This window comes from Stegodyphus dumicola, chromosome 6 (genome assembly GCF_044657685.1).
Source record: "Stegodyphus dumicola isolate Sdum_Otavi_A_Nest chromosome 6, ASM4465768v1".
NCBI classification, from domain to species: domain Eukaryota; kingdom Metazoa; phylum Arthropoda; class Arachnida; order Araneae; family Eresidae; genus Stegodyphus; species Stegodyphus dumicola.
The window spans coordinates 22390288-22409731 of record NC_140773.1 but is presented as its reverse complement, the minus strand read 5'-3'; the positions used below and the strand labels follow the sequence as shown (position 1 = coordinate 22409731).

At 33.2% G+C, this 19444-nt stretch overlaps 1 protein-coding gene across 1 annotated transcript in view; it reads right to left on the bottom strand.

The window, feature by feature from the left end:
- Positions 1-2092: 2092 nt before the first annotated feature.
- LOC118202031 (uncharacterized) overlaps positions 2093-19444 on the bottom strand; it is a 37576-nt gene continuing 20224 nt past the window's right edge. Inside the window, exons 4-5 of the mRNA XM_035374192.2 lie at positions 14893-14999; positions 2093-12988 (exon numbers count right to left, since the gene is read on the bottom strand). Coding sequence (XP_035230083.1) covers positions 12359-12988; positions 14893-14999 — 737 coding nt within the window. The 3' untranslated portion in view covers positions 2093-12358. The remainder of the gene's footprint in view (positions 12989-14892; positions 15000-19444) is intronic.

Here is a 19444-nt window from a genome sequence, read left to right as displayed (position 1 = left end):
TTCGTATTATTGTTTCATTTAGCTTTTGTGATATTTTAATATATTGCTTAACTTGTTTATCATTAATTTAAATAAGTATATTAATAGATTAAATTCTCTCACTTTATTTGTTTTAATTATTAAAGATTTATTGTTTTAATTATTTATTTTTGTTCACTGCTTCTGCTAAGTATTTGGCATTTCTAATTTTAGAAATGATGTCCTGGGTATAATACAAAGGTATAAATGAATTTAGATATTATACCATTCAACATATATATATATATATATATATATATATATATATATAATAAAATGATAAAACTTATTTCAAATAGTGCCTTCAACTAGTCCTATTTAATTTTATTTTTACCTCTTCATGTTCTAAAAATAGTCTCCTCTCATGATTGCTTCATAACGTTAATGACGCGGGTAGTTACAATATGCTTTAGTGAACAATGATTTCAAATTTACAATCGGAAACTTAGCGAATCAAAATAAAGGTTAGATCTGAATCATATTAAACTGGATTTTTATCATCCTGGACACGTGGTATTGTCTCTCGCTTCTTTGCTATCAATTCGTTTACTGCTTGCTGCTCTTTAGTAATTGAAAAGATATATATTATACTTTAAGCATTTTGAGGCGTATGCTGCCAACGTAAGTGATTATTACGTTAATTCACAAAAACGACCTGATATGTTTTGAAATTCCAAAAGATCGATATGTTAGGAAATTTTAAAGTACTCGAAATTATAGATTTCAGCTCCATTTTATGTTAATCTATTTAAATTCATGCCTATTTTACAGTTTATTAATTTTATTTTATTCACTTATTCGTTATGTATTCATTATGGGTGAAGAAAATCAGAATAAATAAAAATCAAAGCGTTTATCCTTGTAAATATAACAGATTTAGGTTTATTTTTATTGTTTCTGAGTGATACTAATAGATGGCAGCACCTCACATTTGTTATGTTGCACTTTTTCATGGACAAATTATTTTTATTCGAAGACATGAGTGGAATTTTAAATCCCTGTTGCACTGCACAAAAAATTATTACTATCGATAATTGAAAAAATCTCTTAGATGGGGACAGGGTCTTCAGGCACGGCGCCAGTAGGAAATATACAGGTTTGTTCAAAGATGTGAGCGAAATTTTAATTCACGGAATTAAATTTTTACTTCTAGAAGTCAACGCAGTCGCTCTCAAATGTGAAATTATTTAAATTTACATTTTTCGAAATTGTGGAAAAAGTTTTTCAGTTTTTAAATACTCTCATTTTCCCGCAATACCTTATTTCCTCAGCATATTCTGGTTTTTAATGTAGTATATACGCTGTATTTGGTTAACATATAGGAAATGTAGGCTTCTTTATTCCATGTATTCTATTAAAATTTTTTCTAAAATTTTGATAAGTTCTATATCATTAGCATTCCATTCTTTAAAAGGTTCAATTTATTTATTTAATTTATTATGTACTTCTAACAGTTTAATTTCTTCCAAATATTGATGAATGAGAAACAAATTAACAATGAGGTAAAACCAATAATAAATCTTCAGGAATTGAGTATAGTAAACATAATCTTGTAGTCTGAGCTGAACAATTTAGATTTTAAATTTCTGATATATTTAAAAATTTTAAAACACATTCTATTGCGTACGGTTCAAAAATTTAGTCATTTCCAAATATTAATGACTACATAACTATGCATTTCTGTGCATATTTCGCATTATTCGTCAAAATGGTATAAAGCTAAAATAGAATAGTTAACATACATTTTTAAACTGCGTTTGTTTACTTATTTTTTATTTATTTTATCTTTATGATAAATATTAATATTATTGTTATCTAAAGTCAGCATTTCTTAATCATTTTATGAGTGCATGGAACCCCTGGCTTGCTTCAATAGTACGGTTTTCATGCAATATTCTGCAAGTAGATTACTTTGCAATAAAAATAACAATTCTTTCAAATGCTTCAAATCGTAATTTTTAGTTTAACCAAAAGTTATTAAAGTAACTTGTTCTTTAGCTCAAAAATGCAGGTTAGTATCTTTCTTCGAGATAACCATCTAACTTCAATGGTAAAACGGGACATCCATGTACACTTCTATTAATTTTTTTTTTTTTTTTTTTTTTTTTTTGGCAGCAAGGGTTTGCCTATGGGTCATACAGTGACTGATACGCAGTCGCATGGACCTCCGACCTAAGGTTCTACACCAATCAGAGTTATATGTCCATGCGACGGAAAAGAATCTGCCATCCACCGCCAGCGGCATTCACTGAATGAATGATAGTAATATTACAATGCTAAATTGACAATGTCATCTATACGATAATTGTTACATAATAATCCGTATGAAAATAAATATACGATCAATTAATAATTACATTATCATGGATAGGATCTATGTTGTGGAGAGTGGAACTTGTATATTAACCAGTTTTTAAACCTACGTCTTCTTCAATACGTCATAACTTCATGTTCTTATCAGTTACACACCTAATGATGTGTGTCCGTATTATTTTTGCAGTTATCCACAGAGTAAGCCAGTCACATCACTTCAGGCAGTTGATAGTTCCATAGCCCAAAGTATATGATGTTGCTATGTTCACTTAGTGACTATTGGAAATGTTTGTAGTTAATTGAAAAGTTAAGACGTACAACCCTGTTGTTTATGCTACTCCATAGATGGCCTTTGCTCCATTGGTACAGATATCAATGCAGTCGTCTCAAGATATTTTATTCTCTTGAAAAACAAAATTTAGGAGACTAAATATTTCCACTCCAGTAGTGCGTGTTTGTACAGATTTACATAACAGAAGATCCTCCAATAACGCTTTTTCATGCTGGTACTTAATGATGAGATTTAATATTGAAATTTCATCTACATCGAAAGACTAATATATTTTAAACAGAATTTGCAAGATTCAGACAAAACATAAGCTGATTCTTTGTATTGGCTGCTGAATGTCTCATGCGCTGAGCTACCATGTAATTCGAAAGTGGGATCTTAGATATTTATTTTACTGATTTTTTTTTTTAATCTAATATACGTTTTAGCATCTCTATAGGGGAAGCTTTTCTCCAATTAAAAGGGCTTTTCCGCTGGGAACATCTGCTTCATCGCCTTCAAATAATATTGTAAGTATTTGAAGTAATAGCTTCAAATAACAGTAATAGCTGATTAAGTGACAGCCTCATTCGCTGTTTTATTCATTGTTTTTACGGTCTGAAACATGAACCTTTTAAATTTATGATTTTGTTACTCTTCCAAATGAAGGATTCAACCTCTTTTTCTTTAAACCCACCATGAACAGTTCCATATGATGACATATTGTAGCTGGAGTCATACAGCTGATTGGAAGACCCCCTGCTGAGAATTACCATTATTGTTCATGAATTCTAAATATATGTAACTTTCATCATACTTCCTAGATGTTTCAGTAAGTGCTCTGGGTTGATTATTTCTAGAAACATTAACAGACATAACTTCTGCTGCTGCGATTTTATTTGTATCATTCTTGTTTTTACCATCAATATCTTTAGCAAAATAGCAAGTTCTTGCATCTGAAGCATAACAGCCAAGTTCTGCAATAGAACGCTTTAGGGTGCCTTCTGAAAGCACCTCTCCATGCTGCAACAAAATATCGAAAACGATTTTAAGACAAAAATATATAATGACAGCTACTTTTTAAGTACGTATGAAGTTTAAATGGTTTCTTTCAAAAAATTCTTAACAGTAAAATATAAAACACAAACTGTTAATATAACATTATAGATTTTTCAAACTTCAAAGACAGCATATAACAAAATGAAGCCGCAGTTGTGATTCTTCTTGTATGTATGCTTGAAAATAAATGCTTGTCTATTATCTTGGTTGGATTTCTTCATATAATTTACATTATAATCCCGAGAGGTTGTGCTTATCACTTCTAATCTTATGGCAGAGTATGTGTGATGTGATGTTTTAAGTACCAATAAAGTTTATTAATGGAGCAACCAATTAGAATATAAAAACTTTCAATCAATTTATGTTTTATAAGGCACACATTGACAAATGATTATCATGCCGGGCTATTCCCAGCACCGTTTTTATAGTTACGTATATGGGATTCCTCTGTATTTTTAATGCTAGAGTATTATTATTATTATTATTAATATTTAAGTGCTCCACCCTAAGGCACTGCACAGAAGGGAGAGATGCCTTCCCGAAATACTTTCTAAAAGAAATTGGCTCACATTTACATAAATACGTTACACATGGGGAAAACCACGAAACCATCCATATAGCCAGCACATTCGCGAGATTCAAACCTCGGACCGAACTACCAGTGTTCAGGGCTTGGCCGCTGGTGGGCATGGTGGAGTATTCTCCTGCATTTCTAGATTAGTGGGATTCTGCATAGTATGGCGATCAATAAAGATTTGAGCCAGGGAGTCACCGATATCGCGATTCCGGTTGATTCCCAGAGAGTTCCTATAAAATATCAAAAACTGTCCCGATGAAGTGGTCATATTTAGTGATGTCGGTCTGTCGCATTTTCATTGGATATCCAGACTACTAAGGGAAATTGAGTGTTAGCTCTTATTATATTTTTTAATTGCGTAGAATCGTTAATTTTTATTGCTTTTTTGCGCTACTTTATCTTCCAAATTATCCTCATCAGCTGAACAAAGTAAATCCTTTTTAAACATTCATTTCTTTTTTGTAGTACATTGCAGCACGTATATTAAATAATTATGCAATACAAGACGTTTCTAACACTATTTTATATGTATACTAAATGAAGAAAGGAGGAAAGGGACAGTTATGTTTCATCTATTGATTATCAGTTACTCATCCATAAATCCATGCTGATTCCCAATTTTATTACGCTGACCAGTCTGGGCTTATACCTGTAAAACAAATCGCAAGCAACTGGACTGCCCAGAACCGTATCCTTCGTCAATTTACATAGTCGTCCTTGTAAATTTGGAATAACAGAATCAGAGCTGAAAATTATTTAGGGAATATTATTATCCCTTATTATTTTAAGGGAACATTATTATCATTTTGCAAAAGCTTTGACACGATGAACAAACCTGCATTTAGAATATATAATTATAAGTGGAATAATCTAGATCAGCAATTCTCAAGCTTTTGACTAGCACGAACTGTCTAAACAAAAATTGAAAAACCACCACTACATTTTACAGTGATTATTTTTCAATTTCTCAATAGAAATATTAAAAAATATATTTTTCTATTTGCATTAAATATCTGGAGACGTTAGGATTTTTTTTAACCAGCAACAGCTATTTCTAGCAGAATTATATTCAGATTTTTTAGTTATGAGCTATTACCCCACACCTCTTAATGACACAGACGGAAAAAAACTGGCTGTTTAGGATGGCAGCTGTAAAATCCATCGTGTTCGAATTCGGATATTTTAATTCTATGAAAAATTTATGGGATCATATGAAATAGGAAATCAAAAGATTAGGTTAGGTTAAGTTATTTGATTATGGCAAGGCTCTCTAGGGCTATCTGTTTAAGGGGAAGGATGGCTTCGTGAATAATACAGTAAGACCCCGCTTAACGCTGTTTCGTTTAGCGCTGTTTCGGTTTAGCGCTCTTTTATTTCAACTCGGGGATTCTCCGAAATAGTGCGCAGCGCTAGGTTTCCAAATAACATATCCGAAACAGTGTAGTTGTGTTTCTTGCTTGGTGGACGCATTTTTATCATTTGAAACATTTGTTGACATTATTGTAAGTTTAAATTTGTATAATACTATAAACGATTAATACAGTGACAAATATTATGATTAGTTTTTATCATGGGTGATAATAAAAAACAAGAAAAGAAAGCAACCAGAAAAAGCATTTCACTGGAAACTCAAATGCAAGTGATTAGAAGATTAGATTCTGGTGAACGTCAATCTCAAATTAGTGCTACATTGATTTTGGCAACTTCAACAATAAGGACAATTCTTAAGAATAAAGAAAAAATACTGTCATCGGCAACTGCAACTACGTCAAGCTCTGCAACTAGAATTACCCGTTCTAGAAATAACATTATAGAGGAAATGGAAAAACGACTGTCTATATGGATTGACGACGAAATTGAACGCAATATGCCATTAAGCCAATCTATCATAATGCCTTCTTGACAAAAAGGCAGAAAATTGGAAACCCAGAATAGACTGAATGATCTGACTGAGAATTTTATTTGTTTTTAAAAGTATATGCGTTTATATTGTTTTTATTTTTGTAAGAAATAAATGTTTGATTTTATTTTTATTAAAAAAAACATTATTAAATTTAATGCCTAACCATTTTTTATCCGTCTTCCCCTAACCCCATTATTTACATGTTAAGATAGCCTCGCTTAGCGCTGTTTCGCATTACGCTCTACTTCGATGGAACGTATCCCCCGCGTTAAGCGGGGTCTTACTGTACTTGCATTTAATAACTCCATTATTTAATAACTTTTTTTTTAATTTCACTATTATCTATAGGGGGTATTCGATATGGTCTGTAAGCTACAGGAAGGTCTGAAGTTAGCACTACCCTTGGAGGTTTAATATTTATGTAACCTTTATCATATTTACTTTTTTTGCAAAAATATGGCTGTAAGTATTTAGTAACTCATTCAGCTGGTTATTTATACATGAATTTTCACAATCAGTAGTTGCATCACTACTGAAACGATCTTTTTCTAGTTTAATACTTAAGATAAATGCAAGAAATTTATCTTGAAAGGATTATTTCAGTGACAGTTGAATCCTTGCAGAAGAGAGGAACCCTTGCACTCATTTCATGCTGCAGCAGACGGTGACAAACCGTGAAGCTAGACAACATAACACCTGTAGCAGTGCTCCAACATTGTGGTAACACATGAGAGGACGCTGTATGATCCGTCACAGCCATGTGGATTAGGTGTCTGTCGTTTCCTACCATAGTGCTAGTGAGGCCGCACTGCTAGAATTTCGCCTTGTTTGGTTCTCCTCTGTCCATTTCTTCCAAACACTCATAACTGTTATGTCATTACGACGCGTGCAGGCCGCAGTTACTCAACACGAAAGTTCACCCTCTCGTATACCGACGAAGCGACCTCGTTCGAACTCCGTTGGTTGTTGGTATTGGCACCTTCCACTTCTGACAAGGAATATTGACCACTAATTAAAAGTTCTTCGCAGGCAGAGGCAGTAGGAGGCACTATATACGTAGGTGGTATTGACAAAGAAAGACAAACAGATTTCAACGCAACTTTACTGATCTTTATATACATGGAACAAGCGGCCGGTTCTCATTCCACGCTAACGTAATCGCTTTGTAATTCTAATCATTTGCATGTCTTTTCTCACTTTACGTATCCTGTAAGTTTGGTTCAGTTTGCGTAATTCCTTCATGGTGTTGAAATTTTCACAAACATTAGTGTAAAACACTTTTGCATTTTATGGCAGTATAAATTTATTTAATTTCTTTGGAAATGTACCTGAGATATATAATCGTTCTGTAATTTTCACATAGTACAAATAAAATGTACAGTTCGTTGTTTAATAATTTTTAATGCCGTAATGTTTAGATAATCGAACAAAAAATCGAAAAGAACCGAATATGTTTTTGTTTTTTATGGTATTATAAATTTATTTAATGACGTTGGAAATGTGTCTGAGATATATATTCATTCTGTAATTTTCGCACAGTAGAAATAAAATTTCTAGTTTATTAGTCCAAAGGGGCTTTGTCCCTGAAGGACTATTGTTTTCGTTTTGCGATTTTGCGTCGGACTCATAAACGTCGGTTCACTTATCAAACTGTTGCCACAAAATGTTAGAGTCCTGCATTATATTTGAAGAAATTAAATAATGAAAAATCTGCATAAATGATTGTCTATTTCTCGCATTGTAATAAAACAATGGTACATAGAGCCATCGAATTTTGAATGACGAAATTCTACTGCGAATATGGGCATCTGAAATCCCAAATTTGGAATTTGTTTTATTATAGATTTTATATTTTGTAAAACTTTAACGAATTTTTGATTTACAAACTCAATGCTTTAAAAGCGAGAAATGGCAACGTTATATAGAAAAAAAATACTTTTATCTCCAGCTCGCGAGACTCTGTATATCGGAAATTCTAAAGATATGCTTAATTTAGCATTATTTTGCGATATTGCTCTTGAACTGAATTTTATGGTTTAAGTGCAAAGAACATGATATTTAATAAATAAAGGTAACACTCAAAACGTTAAAAAAAACGCCCCTTTGGACGTAATTTAAAATCTGAAACATTTCAGATTTTTTTTTTTTTTTTTTTTTTTTTTTTTTTTTTTTTTTTTTTTTTTGTTTTTGTTTTTGTTTAATATTTTTTAACGACGCAATGTTTAGATAATCGAACAAAGTTCGAATATTTGTCTAACTGTAAGTCAAAAGATTTTATCCTTTATTGTTAACAATTCCGTGATTTTTAACTGATAATAAGATTAGTTTTCTAAATCAAATATAAATTTATACCAATATGTCTATTAAAAGACTACCGATCGAATGAAGATTAGAAAGAAACTTAGTTTTCCTTCCTCTCTGCACTGAATAAAACAAACAGTTTTTCCTGCGTTCAGAAACAATCATTTTTTACTTTGCTATTTATTTTCCTATTCCATATATTAAAACGTATAAAATAAGATATAAAAAGTACTTTTAAATTACAAGGTTTTAATTAAAGCCTGAAGCTTGACATTTGGCATTTTTTTAAATGTTGCCTAATTATTAGCGTATTTTGTTGCATCGACAAACTTCATATTTTGCACTTGTAAGGATTTAAGAGTTGAAATTAGAAGGACGAAATTGTAACTGATGTAGGCAGATTTCCTCCAATTTTGTACGTGGGGAAAACGTTCTGTGCAATTTGAATCGAAGCAGCAACATAGCTGATCACGACTGACTTCACAGTTTGAAATATTTCGCTACAGTACATACACGCATTGAAACATGTTACCTATCATGTTGCAACAGCCTTCGAAGGCAAAACTAGATTAAAAGCCTGGGACTTAAGACATTATGTACGATATGGTGCTTTTAAGAACATTTTCCTTACTTTAGGTACAAGCTTGTCAATTATCCGGGTGATCTGCAAGGATTTCTTCAGTGAGATCAGCAGCGCTTAAGCAAGGTAAGTCACCTGCACTAGCTTGGGATAAAATCCCTTTACTATTTTCCTGCTTTAACCCTTAATGATACAAGCACCGCTTAAGAACATGTGATTGTGTTGTGTGCCACCTCGCAATAAAATATTTAGTGATTTTTCAAGCATTTGACAGTTGCAGAGTGGTTCACTTTCTTGCAATCTAAATCTGGATTCAGGGTACCTACTATCACACTGCACGCGTGACGACTATCAGCATCATTCAATCCATCAAATGAACACCTTTTTTCCTTTTGCATTTTTTCTAATTTTCTTCTTTGTTTCCGAGAAATAATCGTCTCACAACTTTTATTCAGCGTAGATTCCTGAGGTATAATTTGGCCTGCACATTTTTCTAGGAAGTGGTAATCTAGAAATACTTAGTTTTGTAAAGGAATGCTTGCGGATACGAAAACTTCACATAATTCTTTATAAAGACGTTAAGATATTATTTAATGGCTAACTTTTTTTTCAGTTTGCTTGAATATGCGTCAATATGCTTTCTGGGGACGCCCTAAAAGGCTCTACAAATGCTCTCGAAAATTAAAAAAGGCTTTAAAAGTAAAAAATACTGAAAAATACAAAACATGCAAGGAAAAGCATATTTGCTAGATTTGGCGACAAAATTGGCGATTTTCCATAGACGCAGCGAGATCATTCTAGAAGGAATTTGTACCGGTTTTCCCTAGAATGTTCCCGAAGGCAGGTCAAAAGCTATATATACCCTGCCTTTACGCTGAGAGAATATCTTTAGTAGAGTAAAACGATGAGTTCACTAGTAGTATCTTGAGTTCAGAGATGAGCTCAAGAGTGATCAACCGAGTCGGAAGACGCACTTTAGTGCTTTGCCGTGAAGCTGTCTTCACCGTTATAGCCTGAAGGCTGTGTTGTTGATTGTTTTAGCTTGTTTATCATAGTTTTTTGACGGCTGTAAACGTCTCTTTGGAACTGTCCTGCGTAATACGGACGAATAAATTGTGTTTTGATTCTTCATCCAATGTTGTCATCAGCCACTCCAAATCCACGAACCCGTACCGAACAATATAATGATTCGTTCAGTTTTACTAACCAGTTATTTTATTTTAATTTACTTTACTGTCTTTATAGCTTCTCATTTTTCTGCCAGAATGTAAATTTCTAGTTGAAGTGTAGTCAAGTGAGGTAGCAAGAAGACAGTATTAAAAGGAAGGTTTTAAAGGGTAGAATTACAACGATTTCCGTTTGGTGAGGGCCACGTTTGCTAATTGATTCTCTTGAGAGCAGTGTTCTGCGGCGTTGCATTATTCTCATCATTAGGCTTTTCACATCCCCCAGAGCCAACCTGCGCGTTTTGTGTCTGTGTACCAGATGGGTTAACGTCAAATTCATAAAGTAAAATTCATTACTCTTGCTTTAAGCCATGTATGTTGGCTGCCCCGTAAGCAAGAATCAGTGCCATCTCTTAAACTTTCCTTTAAGTTAAATAAAAGGGTCTTTTACATCCTCCTTAGTCTCTGTAGTACTTTACAAGATATAAGAGATAATGCATTTTAGGTCTTAGAAATTTCGAGCATTTGATGCTACCAAGCAACACGAAACTTCATATACATATCCCTCATTTTTTATATTACATGCTTTACATTTGTATATTACTTATTCAAAATTAATATCGTAAGGTTTATCTTAATTTTCTAACAGTTAATTTTGAGTTATAGTTACTTTCCTGTCTTTCCTTAATTTCAGCTTACAGCTTCCGGCCAGAACGTATTTTCAGAATCGCGGAATGAGGAGAAGAAGTATTTAACTGTGAAGTTCTACTTGCTTTGTTAGAGAGCCAGAGATTCTGATTAGCGCGCGTTAGTCTTTTGGCGATACTCTCTCACAACCTATTATTACGCTTAGTCGTACTTTAGCCTTTGATAGCTTCGCCGTTAAGGGGACATCTCTGTTAGAATCTTGATAGCTTCGGCTATATCTTTTTAGTTAAATTTTATTGCTTATTACTCCTGAGTTCAAGCCCAAGTGGAGGCTGCATTGTAACTCCAAGAAGGAGTTGTTTGTTAAATTTATTTTGAATAATAAAAGGTAATTAATCCTTCGTACATTTACGTTTCTATCTCTCTCAGCTAAACGATTATTCACTTATCAGCTCTCAGTGTTCCAGACATATTGCAGTACATTCAAAGTTTGGAACTTTTCAGCATGATTTGTTTACATTACTAATGAATGTCGCAGTATTCGTTAGTTAACCCCATACATGTTAAGATTACTGCACAATGCACTTCGCACACTTGCTTCAGAACACTCCTATGTCAGAGGGAAGCATCCTTCATTTATATCTGAATTTCTGAGTGGCAGTTTTGCATAAGAAAAAGAAAGTGCAAGACAGTCTGTCATATTTGAGTTTAATTAGTATAAGATAATATGCAAAACAGACAATTAATAGTCTAAAAATTGAATTTTGAAATGCATTTTCTCTTGTCCCAGCATTAGTGCATTCCCAAGGCAGAACTCCTGGGTCTTGGGAGCTGCGGTTTAAGATAGTGGAGGGCGTGGGACATATACCTGCTTACCTTTGTTAGGCACCAAGTATTCCCGTCCTCCGTCCCCAACAACCCCTCAGCAAAATAGTCAGACACTTGCTTCTTAATGTGGATGGCTGAAACCATGGATTATTTAGCCCTCTGATAACAAAGCATCCGTGAAATAAGGAAATGGACACACACAACAACCAGGCTTTATATGTAAGAATCTACGCTTAGTTTCGGCCAAGAAGTCAACTTCTAATAATTACATCATTCAGAACTTAAACTAGAAGCCCAGTAATCAACTCTTTTACCTTTTACAGTTAATATAAAGCAGGGTGTCTTAAACTGGGGGTTGCGGGACCTGCAGCACATGGAGGTAGGAAGTTAAATGGAGTGGCCCTAAACCGGTTTTCCCATACCCTGCTTTGAAGCACTTTCGATCCCTTCATTGGTGACCAAAACATTAGGTAATTTACCATTAAATTCAATGGGTTTTGACACGATCGGATGTAACGCACCTATGTCAGAGGGAAGCATCCTTCATTTATATCTGAATAACTGAAAGTAAATTATTAAATTAAAATTTTTAAAGAAAAATTCGCCTTTCCTCTGAATAAAGGAGATTTCTAAAGGTCAAATTCGTTAACATATTATGCATCCTTGTATGTGCAATTGCATGAAGCTTGTAAGTTCTTCAGAAGAGAGTAAAATGCATATCGAAGAGAGCGAAAATTCTATTTGTATCGACATTCGCCATTTCTTTGCGAGTGAGCCGCGGACATAGTTCCAACTTTGGGCAGCCAAGTTTCTTTACAAAATCATTAGCGGGTACATTATTACTGACGGTTGCCATGTAGAGACCTTTTATTTCAGGAGTAGACACAATGAGCCTCCTTAATATTACTTCCGCTACTGCAGCATCATTGGCATACAGCGGACCTATGTGATGTACTCCTCGATAAGTCTTCTTGATAACTCCAAACCCAACACATTCACCATCTTTGGTTGCCACTAATGATTCGGTGTCTTGTTCTTGAACCATGAATTTAATCGCCAGATCACGTCTATAGCCCACGAGGTTGCAATCATATTCGTAAATTAAAGGTAGATGAGCGATTCGACAGTTTTCGATGTAAACACCTTTGGGAACTTCATACGATAAGTTTTCAGGAGAAATGTTTTCATATATTTCATTGACTAATAAGTCCCATTTGTTTTCAACTATAGAGAATCCATATTTATCTCGATAAAGTTCCAGTTTTCCTGGTACAGCGTTCAGGCCTGCATTTCTTGCACCAATATGCTCGTTGCACGCAAGATATATCTGAAAAGATATAAAGAATATAAATACACAGTATTTTTTAAGAATTCAAACTAAATTATTAATATTCTTCAATTGCAGTAAAGCATAGGTCATGAAAATCCGCTGCGGAGTTATTATTAGAAAACTGGGTGTTCAGTATTGTTGGTTACAGCTGAAAGCATCGCGGGCGTCGCGGAGAAACGTCGCGGAGAAAACAATGTAAGGAGAAAACGTCATGGTACAAAACATCATGGGAAGAAACATCGCAGTTCTAAAATATCGTGCGCGAGATTAAAGCGATTCAAAAACTTCGCAGCTTAAAAATATCGTCGTCGAAAATATCTTGGTAAAAATAAAGTACCTACAAATCATTGCATGAGGATAACATCGCATACACGCGTTTAGAATAAATGGAAACGAAACGATACGTAATTTCCATTATAACAATATCAGATTAACAAATTTAAAATAAAATAATTTTATCATTAACTAATAAATGTTTATAGATGTAACGCAGTTATTTATCTTCCTTTTTCTAAAGACTTTTAGATTGTATTTTTCCTAAAAGATTGTTAGTTAAACTTTATATAAAAGTGTAATTCATTAATGACTTTTGTTAATTAACTATATAAATCTAAAGTTCTATTAATCTTTTCAAGTTGCATTAATTTTCTACTCATTTTCAATTTTCATGCTCAGGTATCATGGACAAGTTAAAGAGAAAAATGTTTGCATTCGTATGTAAATAAATATGAATATCAGTTTAGAAAAGAGGTTTCTCAAGTTAATATATAAGATGTGAGACTCTGCTCTGCAGACTGAATTGATCAATATAATATTTTTCAAAATCAAGACCTTACTTACAGAATCTAATAGAATTCGTGTGGTAGAATTTACAGAGGTAGATTACAGTATCAGCACTTAGCCTACTCGTATCATTACTGTTTGCATAAATTAAAAATGAAAATATACTTCTGATTTAATGAATTTTTATGCAATTCTGCAGCAATGAAGCTGCATTAAATATTAATCATTTACTTTTAGTATTTGAAAATTTACAAATTACTTGTGTGAAAATTCTTTCGGCGTACCATTTGTGCAAAATTAAAAATTAAGGAATGTTACTCACAGTAAATAACAAAACTATATCACTGAATAATACTAAAAAGAAAAAAATCAACATCGAATTATTATAATATATTTTCCAACTGGCTCCACCGGGAATGTAATCCAAATTTTTAAATTAAACTATTAATTAAACTATTAATCAAACAGTTTTTAACTGCTTAACAAAATTAACAGTTTAAATTAAGCTGTTAATTAAACTATTTGTTGTTAATTAAAATGTTAATCAAATTTTAAGAATATTATTTTTTTATGATGAGCATAAATTTACTAAATTAGCTATTATATAGACTGGGGGAAGTTAAACTCGTAGTTTTTATAAAACTGAATTAAATTTTCAAGTACCAGTAGATGAATAACTGGATCATTACAATACTTTTATAGCTGAAAGCATATATACCTATTAGAAATAATTATGAAAATGAAGGCCACATAATGATTTTCATGGGCGTGTTTATACAGTTTCTGATGTATTTTAAGATATGATGCAAACAAGTAATTTATGTTGTCTGTTGAAAACCGTCTTTGTAAGGATTATTGAGTTTTTTTCAGAGAGGACTATGTGAAATTCTAACCGTCTTCCTGCCGGGAAACGTGAGTGAGATCTACCATTTGCCAGTTGATCATTGTTTCACGACGCTGTATGGCAAAGTCGCTTTAAATTTCTCATAATCTTTCCTTTTACGATTTTGTTAGAAAGCACAGTTTTCGAAGTAAAAATTAATAACACAAACTTCAACAAAATACTTACGTATTCGAATATTTTATACAATGTATGCGGCGTTAGGTTGCTGACATACCTTGAAACCTATTCCTTGACGTTGGTATTTCTCACGCACACTGTACGCACCAAAGAAAGCTAAATCATCATGATTTATAACTCCAGCACATGCTCCTAATACTTCCCCTGAAGAAGGAAGAAATACAATATCAGAAGAAATTTCGATATCATTACACTAAAAGTGGTAATGTTGATAGTGGATTTTCTGACGCTTAATTTCAAAGGTTATGATGTGACAATACAAGTTAAATATACACAAACACTAATTAGATGTATATCTAAGTCAGCACTAAAAACAAGTTTAAACAAAATCCGACGAATAAAGTCATATGAAATAATATAAATGATGAAATTCTTAATGTATGGAGCTCAGATAGTGGCTTCCAGTGTAAACAGGGATAAAATCACAAAACATGATATACATTAAAATGCATAAAATTAGTATTAAAAACTAAAAGGCATTTTTAAGCTAAATCAAATTGAATAATAAAAACCCAAGCACTTTTAGGCACTGAAATAAATTGGAATTGAATTCTTTTCTAATTTAACAGTCTTTTAAGCTAAATCAAATTAAATAATAAAAGCCAAGCACTTTTAGGTACTGAAATAAATTGGAATTGAATTCTTTTCTAATTTAACAGTCGAGAAGTAGGTCACAGGCACTCAAATACTTCAATCTAAACCAGTATTTATTCTGTTACAGTATAAATACTCAGTTAAAAACGGCGTTCTGATAGAAGAGTGTTACGGTATGAACAAAAATACTTGTTCTTCAATTGCAATATTTGTTCAATTTTTATTTGTTCTCCAATGTTTTTCAAGTAATTATGTTGATTCCAGGATGACCAATTTTAAGATGGGTTAAAATTACTTCCTCTTTCCCGCTTCTACTGGCCTCCCAAGATTTAAAGCTTCCCAAGCTGGAAAAGGCTGATCAACCAAGAATAATTACCATTTATTCCCAATTCTTAGCCTTATGACCATTCTGGTAACTCCATAAGGAAAATCCCCATTCCAAGAAATTTCTCAGTTGACTTTCTCATCCGCCAAGTCGTTTTCCGTTATCTTTATATGTCCAGGAACCCAGAATTAAAGAATTTGATGCTCTTGGCGTTCAAATTTATACCTAGAGTTTCATCAATTAATTAGTTCCGAGCATCTGAAAACGTTTCTAGAGCTTTTAGCGCACTATACTCAGTATAAATAATAAAAATTCTCTGGTTGCTTAAATTTAAAGGAAAGAATATAACACAGAGCAATTAATTCTGAAGTGCATATCTGATAATATTTGCAAGCCTCATGCAAATATTATCCCTTGGTATGGATTCCAATCACGAATAGTGCTCCAACAAAATTGACAGTATTCGACCCACCCATGTATATGGGAAAGCTGTAAGGTATTTCTCCCGCCTTCCTAGCATACCTTCGTGGTGTAGTGGTCAGTACGCTCGACGCGTATTCAAGAGGTCCGTGGTTCGACTCTCGGCGAAAGCATTGCTCATTTTCACATCTCTTGCTTCCACACTAACCTAATGTCTCTACAAAGTAACTGATACATTTTTTCTGCACTCAAAAATTAATTTATATATGATCTTATTAGTGTTTCTTTTGTCTAGATGCTGAAAACATACCCACAGATTTTCTGAATCTTCCCAAGGAGGGATTTTAAAATGTTTTACTGCCTGGGTATTCCAGCAGAAGAACCTTACAAATATTGTTAGGTTTAGATAATACGTTAAAATAATATTGAAGAGACAATTGTTCACGTCGCACGTCTGGCGTAGAAGTTCCTTGTAAGCTGAGAGAAGTAAATCTGTTGTCCATTGTTTAGCAAGCATACTGGGTCTCAGGCAGTTTGTCCACCTAGTGAATTTCAATCCTGCAATTTTTATAGAGAGGCTTGTGACCATTAAATTCTCTTATCAGAATTAAAGTTTCAGGCAATTGGTCTATAAGATCATTTGGAAACAAATAAGCATAAATCAAAGTAGGAAAATGCATTTTTACAGCCACAGCTTGCAAACATATTGTCATATAAAACGCAGACTAAAAACTAAAGGAATGGAAGAGACCCACTCTTCCTATGACACGCTTATGCACCAGACTATCTTTTAATGGCAATAGCATACCTTTGAATCTTTGCTTCTTCTTGTTTCAGCATCGTTTTACGCAAATACACGGACTAATGAACATCGATCACATCCTTCACGTTGACGAGATTTCGGTAGAAGCGGACATAGTTCCATGAGACGAGGATGGTAATTATTCTGGATGTTCTTTTTTTCAATCCTGCATTTTGGTTTTACGTGAAAAGATGTGTTTTAATTCCTCTTCTATTTCCATATTACCCAACTAGAGAAATTTAGATATCATATCTTCTATTAAATTGTTAACAATTCGACTTTTATTTATTGTTTTTAAAGCGACATTTTTGTTTTGTTTTAATATTATTGTTTTTTTTTTTTTTTTTTTTTTTTTTTTTTTTTTTTTTTTTTTTTCCTGTAATATGTGCGTTGGTTCTTTCTTTGTTTTTAAAGAGAAATTTTTTTTTGGTTTGTTTTGATATTATTGTTTATTTTGACTGTAATATGCGTGTTGATTCTTTCTTATTCTTATTATTGCTTACTGATTATCAACTTATTGATAATGCTTCTTAATACATAGAGAGAGGTTTGTGTAGCAATATATCGAATTGACATTTATGGCATTGAGGCAAAAGACGTATTTGGTCGTGGTTGTGAGCCTTCAACTATCTTAAGAGGTGTTTGGTGTGTGTGTTTGGTGTGTATTTAATTATGGCAAAGCACACGAGGGCTATCTGCCTCTATCTTAAGAGGAATTTAAACTATGTTAACAAGGAGTATATCTTAGCCTAAACTTCTGTTCCCGATTTGCATCTTGAGCCCGATTGAGACAATACTGTGTGCTTACCCTTGCAATTTACACACAAGAGTGCAGCAGTACAATTATTACATAACCAATAACCATCGAGCATCGGGCACATGTCAGGTTGATACAATAGGACATCTTTGATTGGCCAAAACCCTAACACTGGAGGAACTACATAGAGTTTCGGTCTTAAATATTCTTAAACAGATAACGCAGTTTGAAAGTTTGAAAGTCAAGATCATGTGTTTCGTGTTGACAAATTGACTTTACTTACGTACCTTGACTCACCTAGCATCACAGACATTTTGACCAGTAAGCTCGGAGATAAGCTCTCCCTCTTAAACGAAAAGAAGATCGATTTCCGAGATCACGGCTCGAAAAAAGTGTAGTGTTTTATATGTTCAAACAGTTACAGCGGTTTGCCTAAGTTTAATTAATCGTAGAAAGGCAGCAAAACGAGCAACCGTAGCAAAACTGTAGCAATAAAAAAATCTTCAGAAAGAACATTTTACATTGTTTGGCCCCCAACTGAAGAATGAATGTATTTGCTTATAACCAAAGGAGTCATATTTGGCAGTTCTACAAAAGAGTTAGATATAGTAAAGAAACTTTGACAGTTGTTAGGTTCATTGGCCTTTGCATTCAGTGGGTATCCTCTTGGCAATAGATTTATCAAAAGATTCCACTATTGTTAGTCACACTCCCCAAAAATGTTAAATCTAAATAAATCTATAGCGAAAACTACCTTTGTGATTTAAGAATGAAAGTAAATACATATAAAAGTAGGATTAGATGTTTTCAATGTCACAAATTACATCATACCCAGAACAACTGTAATTACGTATCTAAGGTACGTAACGTGGATACGGACATTTTCCGTACGATTGTCCTCGCAAAAATAAAGATATTCCCCCTCGTTGTGTAAACTGTAATCCCTCTCACACTTCAAACTTTAGAGGATGTGAGAAATTCCCTAAAAGGAACAAAGGAAACCCAAATTATATTCAAATTGAGTGGTAGAAAACAAATAATTGGACAGGAGCTTTCCATAGGACTGTGCACTGAAACTATTAATGCAGCTGCAAATGTTTTCGCAGATCTGGTTGAATTAGTGGCAGTAATTAAAAGCTCTGGGTTTCTTATTTCCTAAAAAATGCGACAAACCGAGCACAAAAGTCAAGACACTGTTAATGCAAAAAAATACTTTTAATGGACAAACACCACATTAAAAAATTTATAAAATTACTATTATAAATTTTTTAATGTGGTGTTAAAATTTATAAAATTACTATAATTAATTTATAAAACACTCACTGCGTTCACAACAAAATTAATGGACTCCAAACATTTCTTAACAGTTATGATTTTGCTATACATTTATTACAAAGAAGTGTGCCTCACTGTTCAGGAGAATTAATATTCATAATTATCGTACTTACAATTGCGATCGCCAGAGTCTCAGACGTGTAGGGGGTTGTTATTTACGTAAGAAAGTTTCTTCAGTCATGTCTAATCAATGAAGGATCGAAGCATTGGTCACGAACTGGTGACAGTTTCAAGTCTTCTCCCATTCAACTTTTCTATAACCCGCCAAACACTCAACTTACCATGTAATATACTATTCTATGTAGCATCCTGCAAAGGAAAATGAGCACTGGAAAATCACTGACTGAATGCCGTTT